This window comes from Cervus elaphus, chromosome 5, assembly GCF_910594005.1.
Source record: "Cervus elaphus chromosome 5, mCerEla1.1, whole genome shotgun sequence".
Lineage (NCBI taxonomy): Eukaryota > Metazoa > Chordata > Mammalia > Artiodactyla > Cervidae > Cervus > Cervus elaphus.
In genome coordinates, this window is record NC_057819.1 from 133675977 (window position 1) to 133700876 (window position 24900).

General features: G+C 50.0%; 1 protein-coding gene across 4 annotated transcripts in view; it reads right to left on the reverse strand.

Annotated features, from left to right (window-relative positions):
- Nucleotides 1-24900, reverse strand: part of CEP112 (centrosomal protein 112) — a 301353-nt gene that overhangs the window by 42835 nt on the left and 233618 nt on the right. For all 4 annotated transcript variants that reach the window (XM_043905758.1, XM_043905757.1, XM_043905759.1 and 1 more), the window contains 2 exons: nt 23825-23887; nt 16827-16976 (listed from right to left, as the gene is read on the reverse strand). In XM_043905758.1, the coding sequence (XP_043761693.1) occupies nt 16827-16976; nt 23825-23887 (213 nt within the window). The remainder of the gene's footprint in view (nt 1-16826; nt 16977-23824; nt 23888-24900) is intronic.

A 24900-nucleotide genomic window follows, 5' to 3' on the forward strand; every position in this document is an offset into this window, starting at 1 on the left:
GTGGTTGCGTACAGATGTGAGAGCTGGACCATAAAGGAGGCTGAGTGCCGAAGAATTGATGCTTTTGAAGGGTGGTGTTGTAGAAGACTCCTGAGAGTCCCTGGGATTTTAAGGAGATAAAACCAGTCCATCCTAAAGGAAGTCAACGCTGAACCTTCATCAGAAGGACTGATGCTGAAGCTCCAATACCTTGGCCACTTGATGTGAAGAGCCAGCTCGCTGAAAAAAAGACCCCGATGTTGGGGAAGACTGCGATCAGGAGAAGAAGGAGATGACAGACGACGAGATGGTTGGAAGGCATTTCTGACTCAATGGACAGGAGTTTGAGCAAACTTCGGGAGACAGTGAAGGACAGGCAGGCCTGGTGTGCTGCGGTCCATGGGGTCACAAAGAGGCGGACACGACTGAGAGACTGAAGAACAAACAGCAAAGACAGACTAGGGGTTGATCACTGAAAAATGAGAGTCAAGAAAACGTTCTCTTCTTGGGGTAAAGCCTGTAAGTATGATTGTTTTTTTAGCCCTAAAATCTTGTTAAGTGTTTCTGCCTGAAAAGTTCAGAGAAATGCTCAGAATGGTTTGCCTCAGAGACACAGAGGGGACAGAAGAGGAGGTCTGAGGAGGTGCCCAGGCGCGTCGCAGCGGCTGCAGGGCTTCAGAGACGCTGCCGAGGCGAGACTGCTTGCTTTCTCTGTGTGTGTGCTGCCAAAATGTTAAAAAATTGATATAAATGATCTTATTTACAAAGCTAGACAGACTCACAGATTTTGAAAACAGACTTAGGGTGCCCAAGGGGAAAGGTCGGGGGAAGGGATACACCAGGACTCCGGGATGAGCGCAGACACACGGCTGTATGTAACAGAGGTTCTCAACCAGGACCCACTGGACAGCGCAGGGAACTGTGCTCAAAGCTCTGCGCTGACTTATGTGGGAGGAGAATCTGAAAAAAAATACGTACAACTGGGTCACTTCGCTGCACACCCGACCGAGACCAACGCAACACTGAAAGGAACTCTACTCCCAGAAAACTTAAAAAACAAAGTCTTTCTAAGAGGAGCTCTGTCTCTGCTGACCATGCAGCCCGCACTGAGGGGACGCTGGGCCTGGCTTTATTGGCAGTGACCACCCGGTGAGCTAGCACGTGAGTGCGGGGTGACCACGCGGCTCGGCTCAAGGCTGGACTCGACTGTGGTGAGCGGCCCTGACCTGCTGGGGCTGGGAGTCCAGGGGGAGAAGCAGAGGGGACAGCTGCCAGCATGCCGTGTGTGTGCACACTCTCTTGTCCGCACTCCCGCTGCACACTCCCGCGTGCGCACTCCCGCGTCCGCACTCCCGTGTCCGCACACTCTCTTGTCCGCACTCCCGCGTGCACACTCCCGTGTCCGCACACCCCCTTGTCCGTACTCCCGCGTCCTCACTCCCGCGTGCACACTCCCGCGTCCTCACTCCCGCGTGCACACTCCCGCGTCCTCACTCCCGTGTCCTCATTCCCGCGTCCGCACTCCCGTGTCCGCACACTCTCTTGTCCGCACTCCCGCGTCCTCACTCCCGTGTCCGCACACCCCCTTGTCCGCACTCCCGCGTCCGCATTCCCGCGTGCACACTCCCGCGTCCTCACTCCCGCGTCCGCATTCCCGCGTGCGCACTCCCGTGTCCGCCCTCCCGCGTGCACACTCCCGCGTCCTCACTCCCGTGTCCTCATTCCCGCGTGCACACTCCCGTGTCCGCACACCCCCTTGTCCGTACTCCCGCGTCCTCACTCCCGCGTGCACACTCCCGCGTCCTCACTCCCGCGTGCACACTCCCGCGTCCTCACTCCCGTGTCCTCATTCCCGCGTCCGCACTCCCGTGTCCGCACACTCTCTTGTCCGCACTCCCGCGTCCTCACTCCCGTGTCCGCACACCCCCTTGTCCGTACTCCCGCGTCCTCACTCCCGCGTGCACACTCCCGCGTCCTCACTCCCGTGTCCTCATTCCCGCGTGCACACTCCCGTGTCCGCACACCCCCTTGTCCGTACTCCCGCGTCCACACTCCCGCGTGCACACTCCCGCGTCCTCACTCCCGCGTGCACACTCCCGCGTCCTCACTCCCGTGTCCTCATTCCCGCGTCCGCACTCCCGTGTCCGCACACTCTCTTGTCCGCACTCCCGCGTCCTCACTCCCGTGTCCGCACACCCCCTTGTCCGCACTCCCGCGTCCGCATTCCCGCGTGCACACTCCCGCGTCCTCACTCCCGCGTGCACACTCCCGCGTCCTCACTCCCGCGTCCGCATTCCCGCGTGCGCACTCCCGTGTCCGCACTCCCGCGTGCACACTCCCGCGTCCTCACTCCCGTGTCCTCATTCCCGCGTCCGCACTCCCGTGTCCGCACACTCTCTTGTCCGCACTCCCGCGTCCTCACTCCCGTGTCCGCACACCCCCTTGTCCGCACTCCCGCGTCCGCATTCCCGCGTCCGCATTCCCGCGTCCTCACTCCCGCGTGCGCACTCCCGCGTCCTCACTCCTGCGTGGGCGCACTCCCGTGTCCGCACTCCCGTGTCCACACTGTGGGGAGAAAGAGCCCACAGGTGGGCCTAGAGCACGGAGCCTAAGTCGGTCTCGGGAGGCCACCATCAAGGAAGTCTTTCTGGGGACAGGCATCTGAGAGGAGATGCAGAGCGAGCAGGAATGGGCGGGGCGGGGCAGACTGATGCAGGGGCCGCCCACCTCGGCGCGCGTGCGTACCGGGAGGGCGTGGCCGGGCCTACGGGGATGGCTGCGGATGCGGAACCTCCTGAGCCTGTGAGAGCCCGGTGCACTCCTGGGCCCCCAGGTCTCCAAGGACCCGAGAAGTGAAGGGGGCTCCAGGGGTGGGGCGGGGACAGGAGGGGCCAGCCTGGGTGCAGTGCCTGCCCAGAGTCAGGGCAGAGGCAAGACCCCAGGGACTGCAGCCCTCCAGATTCCTCTGTCCATGGAATTTTCCAGGCAAGATGACTGGAACAGGTTACTATTTCCTACTCCAGTGATGTACCTGTGCGTGCTAAGTCACTTCAGTTGAGTCCGACTCTTTGCAACCTCATTGACCGTAGCCCGGCAGGCTTCTCTGTCCATGGGAGTTTCCAGGCAAGAACACTGGGGTGGGTTGCCTTTTCCTTCTCCACCAATGATGTATATGTGGACTTATTAAGTAGAAGCACTATTCTACACGCTGCTCAAGCAGTAAGCCATTTACTTCTCACTGTCATTCCCACACATTTTACTGTAAACTATTTCCTGACATCAGGAAAGTGGGGCAGAGAGCTGAGGGGACTTGTCTGAGGCCCCACAGCTTCTAGACGGTGGAGCAGGGTTTGGACCCACGCGCTCCCGGCTCCGGAGTCCATGTCAGGAAGGCCTGCCCACCTCTGAAACGCAGCACACGCCAGGACGTCAGGGAGGATTCTTCCAGTCTCAGAAAAGTGAAGCAGATGCAATAGAAAGGTGGGACTTTGCTTCACACTTCCCAGTTCAGCAAAGGTTAGAAAATTGCTCAGAGGAACCCAGAGCCGGCCATTTCCAGTCAGTGTCTTCCAAAAACACAGCAGGCTGCTGTGTCAACAGCTTTCCTTCGTTCACTGACCATAGAAATAAAGCCGTCGAACCCAACGGATCCTCAAAATATCCAGCCTCTTCTTGGAAAACAAACTGTCACAAATCAGTCTTGGCTTAAGTGTCTGTAGAGCCCAGACCTGCGAGACGGCAAGGAGTGGTTATGTACCAGTTTCCTTCCTTTGGAACGCTCTTTAAATTAGTGAGGGGTCCAGAAAGTTGCTTCTTGAACCCTCACCTCTATTCTAAATTGACCTTGAATATTCTGATTCCAAGGACACTTGGTGATAGTTTAAAAATCATAGCAAGCGACAGAGCCAGCCATTGAGGGAAATGTTCCTTAAACATCCAAACAAGCGCTGGCTTCACTGAGCCCCTGGCCAGGGGGAGTCACAGGAACCATGCGTGACTGTGAGGAGACACTTCATCCTTCTGGCAGCTCATGTAGATTTTAAAGTAAAATGTATTTTCCTTTATTTCCATTTTCATGTGTGTTTGGATACAGTGAGCATGAGGGAAATGCTGAAGAGGTGGAAGCCTGGGCTCACGGCCCGATGCTGCCAACAGCTGTGTGGAGAGGACCACGCCGCCCCCTCCGACGGGCTCAGGACTTCAATTTTGTGGGGCGGGGTGGGGATGAGGGTGAGAGAATGCAGGTAGGGCCGGTTCTCTCTGACTCTTTCCCACTTGAAGATACTGTTCATCAGTGAGATGTTATGGGACTGGGCTGTAGCTGGTATAAAAGGAGGCGGTTTCACAAGAATCCACTGTATTTAATACTCTGCTCATTAAGCTTTTAGAATAAATAAACAATGGATTTGAACAGAAAGATGGTGAACTCAAGTAGAAAACCACCATCAGATGAAAAGAAATTAGAATAACTTCTCAGCCAGAGAAAAGGTAGCTTAGGATCGGAGCCCAGGATCAGTGTTAGTGAAAAGGCTTTGGGCTGAGGAGGTAAACGGTGGATGTGTCAGTGAGGCCATGATGGGGCTGCGGCAAAGCTGATCCTGTGGAGGAGACCCGCTGTCCCGCCCGGAGGAACTGGAGGTCAAGTGTACACCTCTGGGGTCTCCAATCCAGCGTGTTTTGTGCTCAGTCACTTGGTCATGTCTGACTCTCTGCGACCCCACAGACTGCGATGCCAGGCTCTTCTGTCCTCCACTATCTCCCAGGAGCTTGCTCAAACTCATGTCCATTGAGTCGGTGATGCCATCCAACGATCTCATCCTCTGTCGCCCCCTTCTCCTCCTGCCCTCAATCAGGGTCTTTTCCAATGAGTCAGCTCTTGGCATGAGTTGGCCCAAGTACTGGAGCTTCAGCTTTAGCATCAGTCCTTCCAATGAATATTCAGGGTTGATTTCCTTTAGGATGGACTGGTTGGGTCTCCTTGCAGTTCCAGGGACTCTCGAGTCTTCTCCAGCACCACAGTCAAAGGCAAAAATCCTCTGGCGCTCAGCCACCTTTACGGACCAACTCCCACATCGGTACATGACTGCCTCGTGTGTAATCTTGGTCACACGCTGTGTTCGAGGAGAAAGACATGCCCAATGTGGAACGTGAACCTCCTCATGATGTTCATCGTGCTTGTTAGTCAGAACTTGCTCCTCGTTCCAGCAGGAGCCCAACCACTTCCACAACCTTCCCCTGGGAGACGCGTACTTACAAGGTGCTGTTTTATTGACTATCTCAAAGAAAAAATCAGGTCAGACGCAGACGCTGTAAACAAGGATCTGCAGATACTATTTAAAAACAAAGGGAGCTAGATAAACCAGCTTGGAAAATAGAGAAGTGAGTAAATATATCTCTCTGAGGAACACGAGTGTTTGCTAACATTTGAAATAATTGGCTTTTTGAGCAATAATGGAATATTGCTGACAAAATTAATTCCCTGCAGGGAACTGGCTGTCCAGCTGAGGTCTGGTCTGAGCTCGACGGGAAGACAAGTTTACTGGGAAGAGCTTGAGAAGGACCCAGCTCTCGGGGTGAGGAAACACAGGCCAGCATCGCTTTTGAACTTGGAATGAATCTGTCCCAAGGAATGGCAAGGATATATGATGGAAAAAGAACTGGGAAGAAAAGAAAAAGTAGCGCTTGCTTCTAAGAATGCTGCTGCTTTGTTTTATGAACTAGTCTATTTGTTTTGGCTGCAACTGAACTCAAGAATGTTCTCTGCATATTTCACAGTGTAGTTTACAGACATCAAAGGAACAATCTCTCCTTTCATCATTATTTACACATAAAAATAATGCAATTTGTGGTGCGTGTAAGATGTTACTTCTTAAAAACCTCTCGAGTCTAATTTATTAATTGCTTGAGATTTAAAGTTAAACAAGGGTGAGATGCAAATCATATGTTACTCTGAAATATGTTACCACCAAATCTTGGTTTATTAATGAGATGTTGAGCAGCCATATGAATATTTATTTAGGTGGTTAGAGGGCTTCATGAAGGATCCTGGAGCAAGTGACAGAAACATAAAAGCAAAAGGGTTTTGCTTCTCTTGAAAAAAATGGGGGCTGTGTCTTTGTTTTTAATTCCTCTCTTTCCTCTGTGCTTGCAACATTAAAGCATTCCTACAACCCACTAACCACCCCGATCTCACTTGCTCCAAATCTCTAGTCTCAGCTGTTATGACAGCAAACGACTCCTGCTGACAGTCCTGGAAATGACATTTTGGTCTTTTTTGATGGCATGACGACATCACATGAATTTTTTCCTCATTATATGCTTTTGGAAAATTAACTATAAAAACTAGGCTTATCCTTGTTAATTTACTGATTTGATTTAGTTCCCTAGAAATTCTGTGTAAAGTTAACTCTCTACATGTTCTATTTCTTTAATGCAACAAATCCCCTAAAAATAACACTACATAAATGTAAAGCAAAATGAGCAAGGCCTGTCTTAAAATTTTTCCATGATTTACAAGGCACATTTAGGAAAATCAGTTATGATAGTACAACTGCTTATTATTCACAGCTTCACTTTTTTTTCCTAAGAATGTATAACTGTTGAAGAATATATGTATATGTAGATATGTATGTATTGCATTGGCCAAAAAGTTTGTTCCAGTTTTTACATAACATCTTACAGAAAATTCCAAATGAGCTTTCTGGCTATCCCAATATATGCATTCTATCTTTTTTTTGAAAAGTATACACACACACATACCAATACATACATATACACATATACATGCAACCCATTTCCATTTTTCATTGGATATCTATATCCTAACCTGTACGTGTCAATGTAGGATCACGTGAAACACAGTAACAAACGTGTATGAGTTACCCCTCTCGTCAAGGTGGCCTGTGCTTTCATCATTTTTGAGACCCATTCAGGCAATTTTAAATGTACATAATGTGCTGCATTCTTTTCACTGACTACATATTGGCAATCTTGCCCCACTTTCAAAGGCAGATCTACTTCATTCTTTAATTGATGCTCTTGAATTGTGGTGCTGGAGAAGACCCTTGAGAGTCCCTTGAACTGCAAGATCAAACCAGTCCATCCTAAAGGAAATCAACCCTGAATATTCACTGGAAGGACTGATGTTGAAGCTGAAGCTCCAACACTTTGGCCACCTGATGTGAAGAGCTGACTCACTGGAAAAGACCCTGATGCTGGGAAAGACTGGAGGCAAAAGGAGAAGGGGGCGGCAGTGGATGAGATGGTTGGATGGCATCACTGTCTCAATGCACACTCTGGGAGACAGTGGAGGACAGGGGAGCCTGGCGTGCTGCAGTCCGTGAGGTCATGGAGCGTAGGACACTTAGCCACTGAACAACAACAGCAAAGTGTCTCGTTGCTTTCATGTAGCATCACTTATTTCTCCCTATCTTTTAGCTCAAACAAGGCTACAAAGATACTGCAGAGCTTTGCAAGTGAATCCACAGGACACACTCCCGTGACTGGCACCGAAGGTTCCAATCATGTGCGTCTGACGGCAGCAGCTTCCGTCACACCAACTTCCAGAGCTGGCGCTGATCTGAACTTCAGTGACGATGCATCATTGGGTACTTTTTCAGGGTCAGCATTCACGCCCATCAGGTAGCAGCCAGGCCCGTCACATCTGATTTACAGTTTAAACCAGGGATGAGAGTCAGCTGCTCCTCACACGTTTACTGGATCTCACTTTTCGTCTGTGAATCTGCGTCCATTGCTTTGCTCTTCTGCTCTATCCTGAAGCTCTCCTTGTGAGGCAGGGAAACCAGTGATCCAGGGCTCCTCTGGCAGAGCTCCTCCTGCTGGGCGGAGCTGAGAGCCTCCCTTGCTGAGACAGCAACGGAGGCTGTCTGACACCATCGCGAGCTGAGAAGGGCTCTGGGTAGGGTCCTATCGGAGGAGTAAGGAATGCCTTTGAGGACTCCAGTGACACGCTTGAGATAAATGGCAATGAGGGCAAGAGGACAAAGACGAACCTGAAGTGCCTAACAGGAAGCAGCATGGCTGGTGGCTGGGGGTGGTGACCCCGCTGGGCTGGAGGGAGGAGCTGGCTTGGAGATGCTCACTCGAGGCTGCAGTTACTGAGTGGGAAGTGGTGGTGCGTCTCCGGCAGAAGATGCGAGCTGTGGGGCCCGACCAGGATCAGGCGAGGCTTCCGGCGAGCGTCTCAACAGAAGTGACAGCCGGAGTCACAGGGGAGATGAGCTCGCTGTGCTGGGAGAGGGTCTGCAAAGCCCAGCCTGGACCAGAGGACACCCACGTGGAGGGCGCGAGCCCAGCAGAGGAGACCCGCCAACCAGAGGCGGCGTGAGCTCCCTGATCCCGGCAAGGAGACTGCAGCCGGTGGGCTACATCTGCACCCAGCCTGTTCTCCTAAATAAAGATTTATTGGAGTCCAGCCGCGCCCACTTGTTAACAAACTGAGGCTCGCACAGCGCAGCACCAGGAGCCAGATCGCTGTGACGGAGACTGTATGACCCCAGAATATTCACTCTCCAGCCCCTTCGCGGGGAAGGTTCTCCAAGCCTTGCTCTAGTGGGAAAGTTGTGGGTCAACATGGTCAACGCTGCATGGAGTTGGGGGGGCACCAGAGGTGGGAAAACACGGGCTCAGACCTCAACGGCTACGTCATGCTGGGATTAGAAAAGGGGCCCGGGGGACCTGTGGAAGAGCTGACTCAGTGCCTCAGAGAAAGCAGAGCAGGAGGTGCCCGGTAGCTCGAAAGCGAATCAAGGATGGTGGAGAGCCGTCCATCTACTGTCTGTCCTTCCAACCCCGTCCTGGGGAGGTGCACGGTCCTTGCAACCATGGGGACTGGAGCTGGAAGGCTATAATACACAGCAGTCATTCAGTCACTTTAGCTGTGGCTGCTTAGGTAACGATGAAATCACACATTTCAGGTCATCATACTGACTTTGAAACAGCTTCAGATTAGTTCAGAATTATTAAGGATGAAAATATTTCCAAACAGTTATTTGTTAATTTTTCTATATGTTAAAAAAAAGCTGAAGGATGCACCTATATTCCAGCACTTGAGGAACCAGAGCCGTTCTCAGTTTGGCCCACGCAGTGGTTGCGGGACCCACGCGGTCCCTGACGACTCTGCTCTTCCACGGGGCACAGGCGTCAGCGGAGGGGCAGCCCCTGCTCCTGCCTGTGTCTGCCCTCCCCAGGCACTCTCACACTCACTCACCCAACTCTGCTCAGTTCCCTGTTATTGTAGCACACAGACCCGGCTCCAGGGGCTAACAGTGCTCTTCATAGTGCTTGAAGGATTTTCCCACTGAACAAATGACCTTCAACCCATCTTTAAGTAGAGCAGAGATCTGCCAGAGAACAGAGCTGGAGGAGAGGCGGGGCTGGGATACTCACGGGGAGACCGCTGGCCCCTTCTCTGCTCCCCCATCACCGTGTCCCACGCCCGCCACGTCCAGCCCACTGCCCAGAGCACCCTTCCTGGAAAACGGTGCTCCCGCCTGACGCTACTCGGACTAAACGGCTGTCTTCCTCTCTGCGTGGGCAGGCAAGTCACCTTGGGTGGGATGGGAAATCCATTTCTCTTCTTGGCATCATTAATTCCAGCGCCAGAGGACACCGAGGGGTTGTGGCCTCCAGGCCCTTAGGACGTGCACAGGGGACACGGGAGTTAGACGGTGAGCAGGTTCCAGGCAGGGCTGTCTGACCCAGCCTCCAGGGCTGCTCCCTGTTTCTCAATGTCAATGAGACCCCGCAGTGAGGTCTGTAGTTTCATTCTCTGGGAAGTGGATTCTGGTGAGCTTTCAGCACAGCAAGAATTGCCCAACCTTATGAAATGCTCTTTCCCCTCCCTCCAGCCCTGCTGGTAACACAGACCAGATTTCTCGACGGCCCCCTGGCAGTGACCTTTCCTCATAAACTCCAGGCAGTGGCCAAGGCAGAGGAGCATCCTAGCTCCTAAATCTCTTTTCTGTGCTTGCAAGCGAAAATTTTACAACACCTCTCTGCGATGTGAAATCTCCACTCGGACATCTGGCTTCACAGCGAGGCACTTTCAATCCACCAGCTTCAAAGAGAGGACTCGGCCTGGGGGGTGCCCGACGCCGGAGGAGTGCTCCTGGACCTCCTGCAGAACCGCCTCTGCCCACATCCCCTGCCAACTGGTGTGAGTTCAGGGGCGGTGCTGACAGCCGCTCAGACGGCCGGCTCTGGTGGGCAGCCTGGGGTCTGGAGAACAGAGATGCTGTGTAAACGCGGCGAGGGGGTTTGATTAGAATCTGCCTAGGAGGCAAAACACAAATCTGCCAGCGCAAATCTCAGCCATTCTCGAGTATCTGCTACCACAACACAAAGCATTCACGAGCTTGCTGCCACCAACAAAATAACTTGAGAATGAAGTGATGTGATTCCTTTCCAGAGCCTTGATTTAAGAGGTAACATCGGCTGCTAAAGAATCTGCCTGCAATGCAGGAGACTTGGGTTCATCCTTGGGTTGGGAAGATTCCCTGGAGAAGAGAACGGCTACCCACGCCAGTATTCTGGCCTGGAGAATTCCATGGGCTGTACAGTCCATGGGGTCACAAAGAGTCGGACATGACTGAGCGACTTTCACTTTCACTTTGCATCATTCATTTATTCAGTCTATTTCTAGAACGTCCACTGAAACAAACCCAGCAGTAAGTGCTTGCGCTCAAGAAACTTAGGGTCTGCTTGGTGATAGAAGGAAGCAGAATCTGGGCACGACCTCCTCTTTGCAATCCCCAAATCCTCTCAGGACCACCAACTGTTTTGGAAGGTGCGAGGGGGTCTTCAGTTTCTGTCCGTCCCGTTCAGGGGGTCCGTATGCGTCACTCTGCACGTGGGTCTGGGTGCTGCGTGCTGTTCCCACCCGTAGATAAAGACCAGCTGCACGTCCCCTCCCTAGACGTGCAGACCCCGGTGTGTAGAACATGTCCCACAGCACGGTTTCGGAGGAGGACTTGGGGACAGCATCAGAGTGCAGTGGAAACTTCACTAGAGGAAGGAACAAATCTGGCATGAGCTTCTCACCCAGACACGTCACAGATGACAACACTGAAACCCTAAGGGAAAGGACTCTACACGGAGCCCGTGTCACCACAGGGAGCGCGAGGGGAGACAGCAGGCTGTCGACACGGTCAAGAGAAGGGCAACGTCTAGACAAGCGATGCCCAAAGGTTTCGGCCTCTGGTCCCCTCTGGTCTAAATTTTAAGAAATTTAGAACCCCAAAGAGGTTTTGTGTATGTGGGTTATATCTATAATATTTACTACATCAGAAATTAAAATCGTTGTTGTTCAGTTGCTAAATTGTGTCTGACTCTTTGCAACCCCGCGGACTGCAGCGCACTAGGCTTCCCTGTCCTTCACCATCTCCCGGAGTTTGCTCAAACCCATGTCCATTGAGTCGATGATGCCATCCAACTGTCTCATCCTCTGCTGCCTGGTGCCTCTTTCCCCTCCTGCCCTCAATCTTTCTCAGCATCAGGCCTTTTTCCAGTGAGCTGGCTCTTCACATCAGTTGGCCAAAGTATTGGGAGTTTCAGCTTAAGCATCAGTTTTTCCAAGAATGTTCAGGACTGATTTCCTTTCGGATTGACTGGTTTGAGCTCTTTACTGTCCAAGGGACTCTCAAGTGTCTAGTCCAGCACCAGAGTGTGAAAGCATCGATTCTTCAGTGCTCAGTCTTCCTTACGGTCTAACTCTCATGTCTGTACATGATACTGGAAAAACCACAGGATACGGACACCAGATTGGGACAGCTCCCTCCCCAGGATGACATGCCGCTGCCCCCAGGCCCTTTAAGGCAGTGTGAACTCAAAGAGCAGCCAGCCCAACCAGCCTGTAAGCACCCTCTGCTCCAGCGCTCCCGCCCCTTCCCTAGGCTCCAGAAAATGCAGAGACTCTACCAGTAAGTGTTATATGGAGGGGAGGTTCTCTGCGCTTCAGAGACAGTTGATATGGAATGCTTAGCATTTAGGGGGATCCTGGTTAAAAGCAGAATTTATCCGTGTTAATCTATTAAGCTTAATGATAAAGACAGACTTCTTCGGGAATCCCCCCTAGAAAAAGCAAACGACCGACCTGGGAAAGCTCAGCCCTTGCCGAGTTTCCCCACAGCAGTTTTATGTGCCAGGTGAGCAACATCTAAGTTTTCAGGTGAAAATGAAGATAAGGACACTATGTCCATCTCGCAGGTCATTCAAACATAAGGGTTAATCAGCAGGCTTTTTTATAACTGTTTTTAAAGATTTTATACAGGCCACTTTTAGTCTTTACTGAATTTGTTACAATATTGCTTCTGTTGTTTTTCTGGGGTTTTTGCTGTGAGGCAGGTGGGATCTTAGCTCCCCAACTAGGGACCGAACCCTCACCCCCTGCATCGAAACGTGGATTCTTAACCACTGGATCACAAGGGATGCCCCAGAAGACATTCTTAAACATGGAAAAACCCGGGGAAGGCAGCACCGTGAGTCTTGAAGGAACCACTTGCCCATGAAATCCAGCCCATTTGGAACCACATTAAAGTAGGAAGTTCAGGGGTGGGAGTGTGGAAGGCTGATTATAAAAGGCCTAGTGGGAAGCACCACATCCTTTAAAGACAGTGTGGGTATTAAGTAAGGTTGCAGTTAGAGACAAACTGTGTGAGTGTCATAAACCCAGACAGTGTACACCCCAGGCGAGAGGCGTGAAGAGGGTCAAGGGAGCACGCATGTTTTTCTAATGAACTCAGTTTTCAGCCAAAACTCAAATTCTGCCCCAAAGTTTAACAGTTCTTCCTGTTTAACTCTAGATTCACCCATCTGCTGAATTTAAGTAAAATCAACTTGAGATTTTTCTAAGCCTAACACAAATACAGACTCTAGAGTGTTAACCCAGCTCACTAGTCCATCTGGTTCTCCTTTCTCCCTGCAACAGTCAGGCACCTGAAACGACCTCGCCTGACTGATAAGTTTTGAGTGATGAACTTTCGGTGACTTCAGGTGTTTTTCCCTTTCCCCACTGCACTTTGAATTATTCATGAGCATATGCCATTATCCATTTTTACGAAAACAATCGAGTAGATTTTCGTAAAACAAAACGAAAGAGGCCACGCAGGGTCCTGGGCACTGCAGCCCGCGCACTTCCGGGGGAAGCAGCTGACAGCCGGCGCCCGCCTCCGCCCGCACTCCCGACGCAAAGACTCCAGCGCGCCTAGCAGCTGTTGCTCTAAACCCTGGGTTCTGGGGCGGCTTGTTACACAGTAGCGACAGGTCTCTTCAGAAGCTCGACTCTAAGCTGAGGATGAACTGAAGCCGTGAACAGCGGTGAGCACTTTTGCTCTCGAGGCCGGGTGTACCTCAGCGCAAAGGATCTGCTCGTGTGACCGTGTTTCCAGAACTCTCTCTACGCCCCAGGAGGTCCCCTCCACAGCGCGCTCCCCTCCTTGTCTCCTAGACAGCAAGGCTCATGCCCACTGTGGGTCTCACCTGCAGGGTTCCCTGACGTCCACCTCTGAACTCCTTCAGGCCAAGGCGTTTTCTTTTCTAGCAAACAATTTTTACTGTCTCTTGTTGTAAAAGTGTTGTTAGAACTAAAGTATGGGGGGGGGGGGACACTTGTATACCTGTGGCCAATTCGTGTTGAGGTATGGCAAAAACCATCACAATATTGTAATTATTCTCCAATTAAAATAAATTAATTAAGAACTGAAGTATAGAGCTAAGAAAGGAAAATTACCACAAATTCCACCACTAAGAGTATCCACCAGCAAAATGCTGACACATAACTCCAGCCTTTCTTCTGTTTATATGTACTTTCTGGGTGGCAAAGACAACCCCTTCCGTACCTCATGCGGTGTAAGTTGCGTTTTCACTGAAAACGATCTCGTGAACACCTTTAAGACCCTGAAGTACCCTTCTGCAGCATCGTTTTCTGCACTGCTCCGATATCGGCTGATGTGCTGGGCTGAAGAACAGCACGCAAAGGAGCTGGGATGCTGGTGCTGGGCGGCCTTTCCCGCAACGGGAGCCCCGCGACAGGCGTGAGCGCGAGAAGGAGCGTCCTTCTGGCCAAGGCTCCGGGCGCGCCTTTACCTGCCACGCGGGGCGGGTCCTGGAGACGGCATGTCTCTGGGGTGACTGAACAGTGAGAGGTACTCCGGGCTGTTCTCCAGACAGTGGCCCTGTGAGCGGGGTTTTCGGCCTGCTGGACACACCTCCGTTTTCGCCTAACGCCTCACTGTGAGGAAAGGCCCGCGTGCCCTAACCCACGGGGGCCCTCCGACGGCCGGCTCGGCCTGCCGCTGGGTCTAGCGCCCGCCCCATCCTCCAGCCCGGAAGGTGGGCAGACGCACGCTTCCTGTTCTTAGGGCGCTGCTGAAAACCGACATTAAAAGTACATTAATACCTAACACTACAAATAGTAGGTCCTCGTCAGCTTAACTTGAATGTATATGCAGACAAAGGTACTTGGTCTCAGAAAACTATTTGGTGACTGTGTCTCTGAGTATCTAACTCCATCTGTGTATCTGCGTCTACAAAACAAATACGACTAGAATGCCGAGAGGAACAACTGCTGCAAAGGCGCTACCCGCCTTCAGGTGGCCGGGAAATGAGAGCAAGGGCTCCCAAGCTCGCCGATGCACTCGGGCCCTGCCTCGCTGTCACAGGCAGTGTGGACACGGGGCTTCTGTGCACGGTAAAATCGCCGAGGCTCTCGCATCAGAAGACACTGAACCTGTCCTCGGTGGTCACTTCACCCCAGAGCCTTGACTCTTCCATCTCTAAGATGGGGCAGTGGAAATGCCTCCCTCGTCAAGAATACTTATAAGACTTAAATGAGACAATGCAACATGGGATGTATGGAAATGTTTGGCAGAGAGCCTGGTACACAGTACTTGTTGAAGAAATACTAGCTATCATTCCTATTATTTTTTGTGACATAGCCTTTTAAAAAAAAAAAAGCAAGGCAACAAGTGTTAACACATTAACACTGATATAGGTTAGTAAAGAAAAAGTCATGCACTTCAACCATAGTATAAATGAATGAATCAAAACTCAAGCACACCTTATCTACATTGTAATTTTAATTATTTTCAGGTATCTACGTTTTGCTCATTATATACTACAAATATATATATATGTGTATATATATGTGTACATATATGTGTGTATATGTGCGTATGTATCCTGTGCCTCCGTGCTTAGTCGTGTCTGTCTGTTTGAGACCCCCCCCCCCACTTTGGACTGTAGCCCACCAGGCTCCTCTGTCCTTGGGGTTTTCCAGGCAAGAATACTGGAGTGGGTTGCCATTTCTTTCTCCAGGGAATCTTCCCAACCCAGGGATCGAACCTGTGTCTACTGTGTCTCCTGCATTGCAGGCAGATTCTTTACCCACTAAGCCATCAGGGAAGCCCAGTGTATGTGTGTCAATGTATGTCTGTCATCATTTAACTTCAACTTCAGTCTTTATGATTTGATGGTCGGCTGGAAATTAGGATCAGAAGGTTTTTTCCCTCTTAACAGGTAAATGGATTACAACTGCAAAAATAAAACTAAGCAGTTATATGAATTATATTTCTTTCAAGATTTTTTTAATCTTTAAGAAACAATACTAGAAATTATGTTGTTATGGAGTAAATTGATGTTTTCCATTTTGCATATGTTGGGATCCAATTATTTATTTAAAATTTGGCAATTACCTACAACACAGTATTTGGATTTCAAGTGGAAAAGAAATTCACTTAAAATGAAATCTTTATATAGCAAAATAGTTGAAAGAAAGTAGTCAACTTAGTTCATACAAAGCAAAAGAGTTCTACAGACCAATGCGGACTTTTTCCTGCATTTATAAATGAAAATTCAAAGAATTTTTAAAAAAATTATCAGAATATTAAAAAAGAAACACGTTTTTGTGTCTCATCACATGTAAGGGGGAAAGAAACACTCACAGATGTAAAAACTCAGGGAAAATCTCATGAACAACAAAATACGGCCCCACCCCTGGTCGGGAGGCAGGTATACTGGCCTCAAAGGTTTTGTCCACATCTTGATTTTTTCCTTCTATTCACCGCTGTCCAGGCGTAAGGGGTATATATGAAAAAGCAAACTACCCTGACACTGACTTTCCCCCAAATCACGCGGATGGACTACAACAGGCCAGAAGAGAGAAAGACGGAGGGACTGGGCAGAAAAGGCGAGAGAAAGCCCAAGCGATCCTTTTCTTTTTCTGCGCTTTGTGCGGATGTGATTCACCTACATGCGCTCAGCGCTGCTGTAACAAAGTCAAATGACCGAGAAATCATCTTCTGCCGGGGATTCTTTAATACACGCTTTGTTCTCTTTGAATGTTACTTATAGTCTGCGGACGCTCATCCGCACATTAAACCCCGCAAGACGCAGAGGCTTTCATCCATGCTCTCTGCCATTGAAGTCAGGACGACGCTGCCCTGTGACCGCGGATGGGCCCAGGGGCTCACCCAGCCGACGGAGGCGGGGCCGCCACAGAGCGGGTGTCCACCCATCAGACCCCCGCAGGGTCGGGGGGACGCGGTGCGCAGGGGCAGATAAACTGGGGCTGCCTGTGCGTTTACCCACCAGCGGTGCCAACGCGCTCGCTCTGGCCAGAGGCGGCTCCAAGGGGTCTAGGGTGGACATGGGACGGCTCTCAAGCATGTGTCGGCTGTGAGTATGCTGGGCTTGTGGTGTCTGTCCCCGTGGGCACGTGGCCTCGCAGGGCCGGCCGCATCAGAGCCCAGTGCACGCGAGGCCGGCAGGCGAGCTGGACACCGGTTCCCGCGGCTGCCTCGCCCGCCGGCAGCCACACGAAAGCGCCTTACCTGGACGGCTCGCTCCTTCTCTCTGATCAGCTGCTGCTTCTCGTCTTCAAACTTGCGCACGACGTCCTGGAGCCGCCGCTCGGCCGCGAGCTGCTGCCGGCTGCTGTCCTCCCGCAGTGAGGAGACGGTGCCCTGCAGCTCGGCGATCACCTGCAACGAGAGCGCGTGCTGCGACTCGGGCCTCGGACACGGCCCGCCTCGTGCACCCAGCCTCCCCGGCGCGCTCGCAGAGAGGCGCGGCTGCAGCGAGCGCCCCGCGCACCAGGGCATGAGACTCCACACGGGAAAGCTGTGAACGGTGAGCAACTGCTGAACCAAACACGCTTGGAAGCCGTTCCCACTATAACATTCCACAGTACTTACTCATCAGGGGAAGGAACATCTGCGATCCTGAAAATATGAAATGTGTCAGGATTTATTTTACCCAGAAACATTCTTGCTGGAGTGGAAAAGAAAAAAGCTATTTTGCCTTTCATAATCCTTTGAACTCTAATAACCAAAAAAAATCAGAGTCCCTTCTTCATAGCCACCTAGTTCTACACGACGGTTTTTGCGTGTGTGCTCACGCTCGTGTACTGTGTTAAGCACCTCCATGCCTGTGTCAGTTACTACTGAGCGGCCAGCACTGTCATCGCCCGCCTTCCACAGAGGGCGAAACAGAGGCAGAGAAAGAGCCCGGCGCGGGACCAGGAGACAGGCAGAGTCCGGACCGGCACCCGGGCCGGCGGCCGTACTAGGCGCTGCCTCTCAGCTGGCTCCTGCCCTGTCTTCCTTTGAAACAAGGTTTTGGGATCGAAGAGGAGTTTATCCTGATATCGCTCCCGACAGGTTGCTTTCTTCCTGAGTTACATAGACTGCTGTGGCTTCTCTACATTCGAGGATTGGCTCTCTTCCGTCACTGGGTCCCCTCCGTGGTCTCAAATAACCGGGTGAGGGCCCTTTCTCTTTAATAGGTTTACTGGGAGCATTACTCTTCTTTGGGTTTGGATGTCTCCATCTCCTTTAAAATTCAACAGCAATTCAACAAACTTCCTTTCAGAAGCAGGAAACGGTTTTCCCTCCTAATAAAAGAAAAAACAACTTTCATCCTGCCTTAGGTCCTTATACTTTTGGGTCTACTGGAGAAGGGCTGGTTGGTGAGAAACACTGGACCACTTAGTTCTGTGATTTCCTTGAAGCTCAGTTTTTCAACTGTGTTTTGATAACAAAACTAGAGTACAGTATTATCAGGCAGCAAACAGAAACTATGGAGTCTTCCAGAAGCCAAGTCCTGTAGGAACATTAGCTCTCACGACCGACATGGACTTCCCAGGTGGTGCGAGTGGTAAAGATCCCGCCTGCCAAAGCAGGAGACACAAGAGATGCGGGTTCAGTCCCTGCGTTGGGAAGATCCCCTGGAGAAGGGCATGGTAACCCACTCCTGTATTCTTGCCTGGACAGAGGAGCCTGGTGGGCTACAATCCATAGGGTTGAAGAGTCGGACACGACTGAATGAGCACACGCACACTGGCAAAAATAAAGCATTTAACCCAAAAAGGAACATTTACGCTTTGAGAAGTGCACAAGCTCACTGTGACTAAGTTCAACACTTAGAATTTGAAAATAATCAAATAGAAGACAAGTGTGAAATAAATTACAAAATATATTAATTTTTAAAATGCAAACTGGAATCTTCTGCAAGGAGCAGAGGGATTCATTTACTGAGAATGAAGATGTTTTCATCTGTTTTTTGAATTCTGATTAAATGTTTCCAAGTTGGCATCAATTCAGTTCATTCTCATAGCACTTCTACGAAGCAGGGAAGGTTAAATTCTTAGAGTAAATGTCAAAAACTGAGGCACAGAATGATCAGCTCGCAGTCACAGAGCCAGAGGAGCCAGAGATAAGGAGGAGCCAGATTTCCTTGGCCCAACATGAAACCCAAGATGGATATTTCATAAGAACTTGGGGCCAAATAGTAAAAATAACTATTTCAATGACTATTGCAGTGTTTCACGTTGAGTAAACTAAAACGTGGTAGAAGTGATGAACTGAGTTCTGTAGTGTGTTCACTATGCGTGTGTTTATTTCTGTGCAATTTCATTACGTGTCGATTTGTACATCCCTCACCATGATTACACGATGCATTGTTACAGCACAATTTCGTGTCTTTGCAAATTACTAAGATTTAGATTTGCTTCTAACTGACCAAGACTGAAGATAAAAAAAATTTGGGAGCTCTTCAAATGACCACAAGGACACAAGATATGTGTTTCTTCCTTTCAGGAGATTTATGACATGCGTTCATCAAAAAGAAGTCACTGCATGTTTTGGAAGGAACAACGGGTGAAGGGCAGGATGTTCTGAAGGGAACACGCTTGCTTTTGTTAGAAAATGAAACCTTACATTCTTTGCGGGAACAATGAGATTCCTTTGGGAGAAATAATGAGATTATCTTTGGAAAGCGGCATTTTAAAACTTATGAAGATGATACAGGAAGAGTTTCAAAACACTTTAGATAAAATGCCTCAAAATGAAATTGTTTGAGAGGCTGACAGATGTGATGGATTTAGAGAGGTGACTGAAATGTGGGTAACTTTAGAAGCAGTTTTAGGTTTACTTTGAGATTGAGAAGTAATCACGCTAACTAGATTAATCAGGTCTCGGCTGTATAGCCCTCGGTGTGAGACGGACTATCTTCTCTTCAGTGCACATTACTGGCACTCGATAGATATTGAAGTCGTGGAACAATGATCCACAATTATATTATGATTATAATATAATATGATTATATTGAGATAATCTAGTCTTTTCATGAGGTTTCACAGGGCTTCCCAGGTGGCTCAGTGGTAAAGAATCCACCTGCTGATGCAAGACACACAGGTTTGATCCCTGGGTTGGGAAGATCCCCTGGAGGAGGAAATGGCAACCCACTCCAGGATTCTTGCCTGGAAAATTTCATGGACAGAGGAGCCTGGAGAGCTACAGTCCATAAAGAGTTGGACATGACTGAGCTCGAACACACAGTCTTTTCATAGACTAACAATGCAAAAAGTTTCTGAGAAAAACAAAATGCCACAACTCAACTAAAAATCTACCCTGCATTAGCTTTAGAGGAAGTGAATTAGAACATTTCCACGTGGATATTAAAAATTAGTATCTGGGAAAGCAAAAGCAAAGTTATATGGAGCTAATGCTGGGAGCAACCTAACCATTGAAAGCTATGATAGTTCATCATTACTGTCAAGCAATTTCGACTATAAATTTCAGTGGTCTTACTAGGTCTCAAAAGTAACAGGGTTCAAAATAGAGGGTAGGCTTTCATTTTTAACTCTTGTTTTTCAGATCATAGTATAGTCAAGACTGTCATAAACTCTTCTTTAAAGTACAATGTACTTGGCAGGGTTTGGCAAACACTGAAGATCCTGGAAGTAAGAGGGAGGGGGTGCACGTGCCCTCCGGGTGGCGGGCAGGGAGACGGAAAGGCCGGGGGCACGGGCTGGGCGCTGCGCCTGGGCTCTGCTCTGCACCAGTGGGGGCGCCGGGGGCCGTGGGTGGGCTCCGCCAGCAGTTCTGCGCACTAGCTACATTCCTGTAAGACGGCAAGGTTTCTCTTTGAAAAATGGCCACCAGCTAAGTCAGCTGAGTGGGGAAGACCACATGAAAGATGAAAAGGCAAGGTTAATATGTAGTATTAAGATAAAAAAGAACAAACATGTGGTTCTGATGGAAACTGTATCTGGGAATGTACCCAGGGAGGGTGCCAGCATCACCATCAGAGGGAGCGTCCCAGGTCTGCAAGGGTGCAGAGGCCACGAGCCCCGATGTCCTACAGCTTGATAAAATCTTAAGGATGAAGTAACTTCCTTCAAGGGAGGAAAATATTTAAAATATTTTCCAAATTTAACCTGATGCTCCCCTAGGTACCATGCATTCATTACTAATGCGTTAATCTTACTACTTTTTTTTTTTTTGAGAGAAGGATTTTTAAAAATCTGATAAACAGTTAAGCAGCTTTGCTTTTGGCACTTCCCTCAGCTGAGATACGCGTTAGAGATTCCAGCAAACTATCTCGGGAAAACAGTGAAAGTCAGCCCACAGCTCCGGCTCATAATGTTTATTTTTAAATCATCCGCTTCTCTGAACTGACTGGGTTGTAGGCAGTGCTTCTCAAATGCCAGTTCCCAGATGGAAGCATACACGCGCACTCACACGCATGTCAAGCTTTACCCTGTGATGCGCAAAAGGAACGTCTGTCCTGTCAGCCCATCCTGCCTCTTACGAGAAGGTTGGGCCGGAGGGGACCCTCTCTCCGGGGGTCGCCCTGCCCTTCACTTACGGATGGTGGTGGTCACGGCGTGCGACGGTGGCCACACCTGACTTCTGCTCCCTGCCTCCTGCACGTCCCTACTCGGGGAAATGGTCAGCACCTACCGCCTCTCCAGATTTTGGAGGGAGGTTTCATCCATTCTTGAGCACCCCAAAATAAATTTAAAGTAACCAATTTCTTGCTCCTCCCATTCTTTTCCATCCTCCGCCCCCTCCTCTCCTGTCCCTCAGCTCTGGTGAGAACTCACAGCGTGCAGGCCTTCGCCAGGCCCCAGGCCCTCCCTGCGCCCAGCGGCTCTGAGGGCACCACTGCTCCTTGCTTCACAAGTGAGCGCAGGAACTCCGGAGGCGGCAGGTAGCGGGCTCGCGGTCACCCAAGTGGTGGGGCAGGTATTCAGAAGGCTCAGGCATGCTTCCTCACCACTCAGGTTCCATCTGTTTTACCGAGGACTAGTCAGGCTCCTTCACACCTTCCCTGAGATAAACCGAAACACCCTGCTCATCCTGGCATTTCCATCAGTGGTCTTGCTTCTCACTCTCAGCTGCCTCCCGCCTCCCCATTTAGCATAAAGCACCGTAAGCAGGATGTGAGGGGATGCCAGCTGGGGTGTTTTCATGTTCTAGTTTAGCTCTTGGAGTAATAAGATTTCTTTTGATTAGAGAAACCTTTTTCAGTGGATTAAAAAGAACATTTCCCTGTTTTCTTTCTTGGGAAAAGGGCAATCAAGAATTGCCTTCAGCTTTCAGATAAACACATCAGTCCTCACTCAGACAAAGACTTCTTGCTTTCCTGATGGGATGGGGACTATATAATACAAGCACATTTTAGCAATAACTGTAGAACCTAAGAAATGTCATAGTTATTCAGCAGAGTTTTGCCATATTAACAACGTGAGGGTTGGGTCAGATGGGTGGTGTCAGGTTCAGAGCTTCCGTTCCAGCTGGAAGACAGGCTGGCTTCCGGCTTAGTCACGTGCTAACCTGTGTGACCTCACCTGAGTCTCAGTTTTCTCAAATGGAAAATGGGGCCAGAAATGGTTTCTAACCCGAGTTCCCATGAACGAGGACTGGAGGCATCACTGTGATTGCCGCTGCAGTTCTGTAGTCGCTCAGTCGTGTCCGACTCTTGGCGACCCCCTGGACTCTAGGCTGCCAGGCTCCTCTGTCCATGGGATTTCCCAGGCAAGAATACTGGAGGGGGCTGCCATTTCCTCCTCCAGTCAATATGATCCGGGACCCATAAATTTCTTAATTTTATTATCACTTTGCTGTGGTGTTGCCAGTAACGCCACTGTTCAGTGACCTGCAGAAAGGCACAAACCTTTCAGCTGACTGCCACATCTCACTGTACTCATGGCGAAAATACTAAGAAAAGTTGATTTAAAAAATCATTAGATATGATGTCTACAAAATGAAATGGCTTAATCTCGCCATCGGTAAGATGAAAATCAGCATTTGTTTATTCCAGAGTGACTCACACAGCTAAGGAATGCTTGGAATCCCCTGGGTGATACCAAAGGAGATCTTTATAACAACTTGTGCAGAAAACCTTCTACTAAAGCTACTGCAGTAACAACACACAGCAAGACATGATCGCTGGGGCTTGGGTTTGTAAATTTTCTTTCCCCCGAAAGGAGTCAACGGTTGAGCTGCTAATTTAACTCGGTATACTTGCCGTTTTGAATCTTGTTGTTAGGCAGCCTTTTGCTGTTGTTGTTCAGCCACCCAGTTGTATCTGACTCTTCGCGACCCCGTGGACTGCAGCACAAAAGGCCTCCTGGTCCCTCACTGCATCTTGGAGTTCGCCCAAATTCACGTCCCTTGAGGGGCTTCCCCTGGTGGCTCAGACAGTGAAGAATTCGCCTGCAATGTGGGACACCTGAGTTCCATCCTTGGGTTGGGAAGATCCCTTGGAGGAGGGCATGGCAACCCACTCCAGTATTCTTGCCTGGAGAATCCCATGGACAGAGGGGGCCTGATGGGCTACAGTCCATGGGGTCGCAAAGAGTTAGACACAAGTGACCGACTAAGTACAGCAAGTGTCCATTAAGTCAGCAATGCCATCCAACCATCTCATCCTCTGACACCTTCTCCTCCTGCCCTCAATCTTTCCCAGCATCAGGGTCTTTTCCAATGACTCAGCTCTTTGCAGCAGAAGACCAAAATATTGGAGCTTCAGCATCAGTCCTTCCAATGAACACCCAGGACTGGTTTCCTTCAGGATGGACTGGTTGGATCTCCTTCCGTCCAGGGGCCTCTCAAGAGTCTTCTCCAGCACCACAGTTAAAACAGCATTTAGGTGAAGAAAGATGGAGCACTGCAGAAGAGCTCGGATGGCATCACAAGTATTTCTATCACAAGTGTAGGTGTGTGTCTCCTGCCCTTGTGAAATGTGGTTTGGCCTGGGCTTGCCCGAGTGCACAGGCTGGTTTTACAACATCTGAGTACAAGTGTGCCGTGACTTGGCTGTGTGTGTTGGTTCAAATGGTTCGATTTGCCTGATTTTTAAAAATTGAGACTGAAATATTAAAAACCTATTGTATTTATCCACATACTTATCAAACTACGATACTCATCCATAAAAAGACTGAAAAGAAGTGTGTTGAGCTGTGAAGCACAACAGACCCCTTTGTGCTGAGGTTTCTTTCTTGTTTGCTTTGGTTTTGCTCTGTTTTGTTTAACGTTCTTACCTGAGAAGACTTGGCCAGCTTCTGGGTGTATTCCTTCTCAATCTGCTTCAGCCTGCTGTTGGCCTGAAAGACACACGGACAGGAAGACACACACACACACAGTGACCTGTCAGCCTGGCATCTCTGCACACACCCGTCACCAGGCACTGGGCCGGCTGCCAGCCGCAACGCCCTTCTGGGGCAGCCAGAAAACCACAGGCCTTGCCTTTGATCTAACGCCAACTATTCATCACTTAAAAAGCAAAAGAGAAAAAAAAGATCTCTCCTGCCAATTATTAGGCAAACACAGACTTCTGTGGAAAGAGAAAGGGAGAAGGAGAGACCGAAATAGATCCAGCATAAGTGTGCCGGCTCAGAGGTGCAGGGGAAGAGACAGGAAAGAGGAGGAAGAGGAAACCAGGGGAGAGGGGGTGGAGAGGAGGAGGGGGGGCAAATTTAATGCCCCTTCCCTTAGTTTGGAGATAAAAGAACTAGATGGTCCTGACCGAGGCAGAGGGGAGGCTAGAGGCACTGCGCTGAGGTCGGAGCCCCTGCCCTGCCCTCCTTTCCTGGAGTGACAAGTGCACCTAAATCGCACTGTGTTTGTGCCCGGGAAGTGGGGTGGCCTTCCCAGAACCAGCCCACACCCTGAGAGCGGCTTTCTCTCCTTTGCACTCAAGCTCCAGGCCTGTGTGTGACCCACTCTGCTATCTCTGGGAGCCTCGCATCTCCATTTTATCCTCCCACCCAGGACACCACAGCGAAGGAGTCGGCCTCCCCTCCCACGCACCATGCAGGCAGCACGCCGGCCCTGTCGGCCTGGCCTTGTGGCCCTCGTTCTAGAAGAGGTTTTGGTCATGACCGTCTCATTTCCCCTCTTTTTCCCCAACCCTCCCTCCGTCTCCTCTCTCCATCCGCCTGTCTTTCAGCTCTGATGACTAGACCTCTCAGGTTTATCGTCTCTTTTTTCTTATTGTTTCTATTTTCTATTACCTTATCTTTTTGATATTAATATTTTGTACTGATTTCTCAACTTTGGATTTTTAAAAAATTCTGCCACGCTGTTTATATTTCCCAGAGTTCTGTTGTTGTGCTCT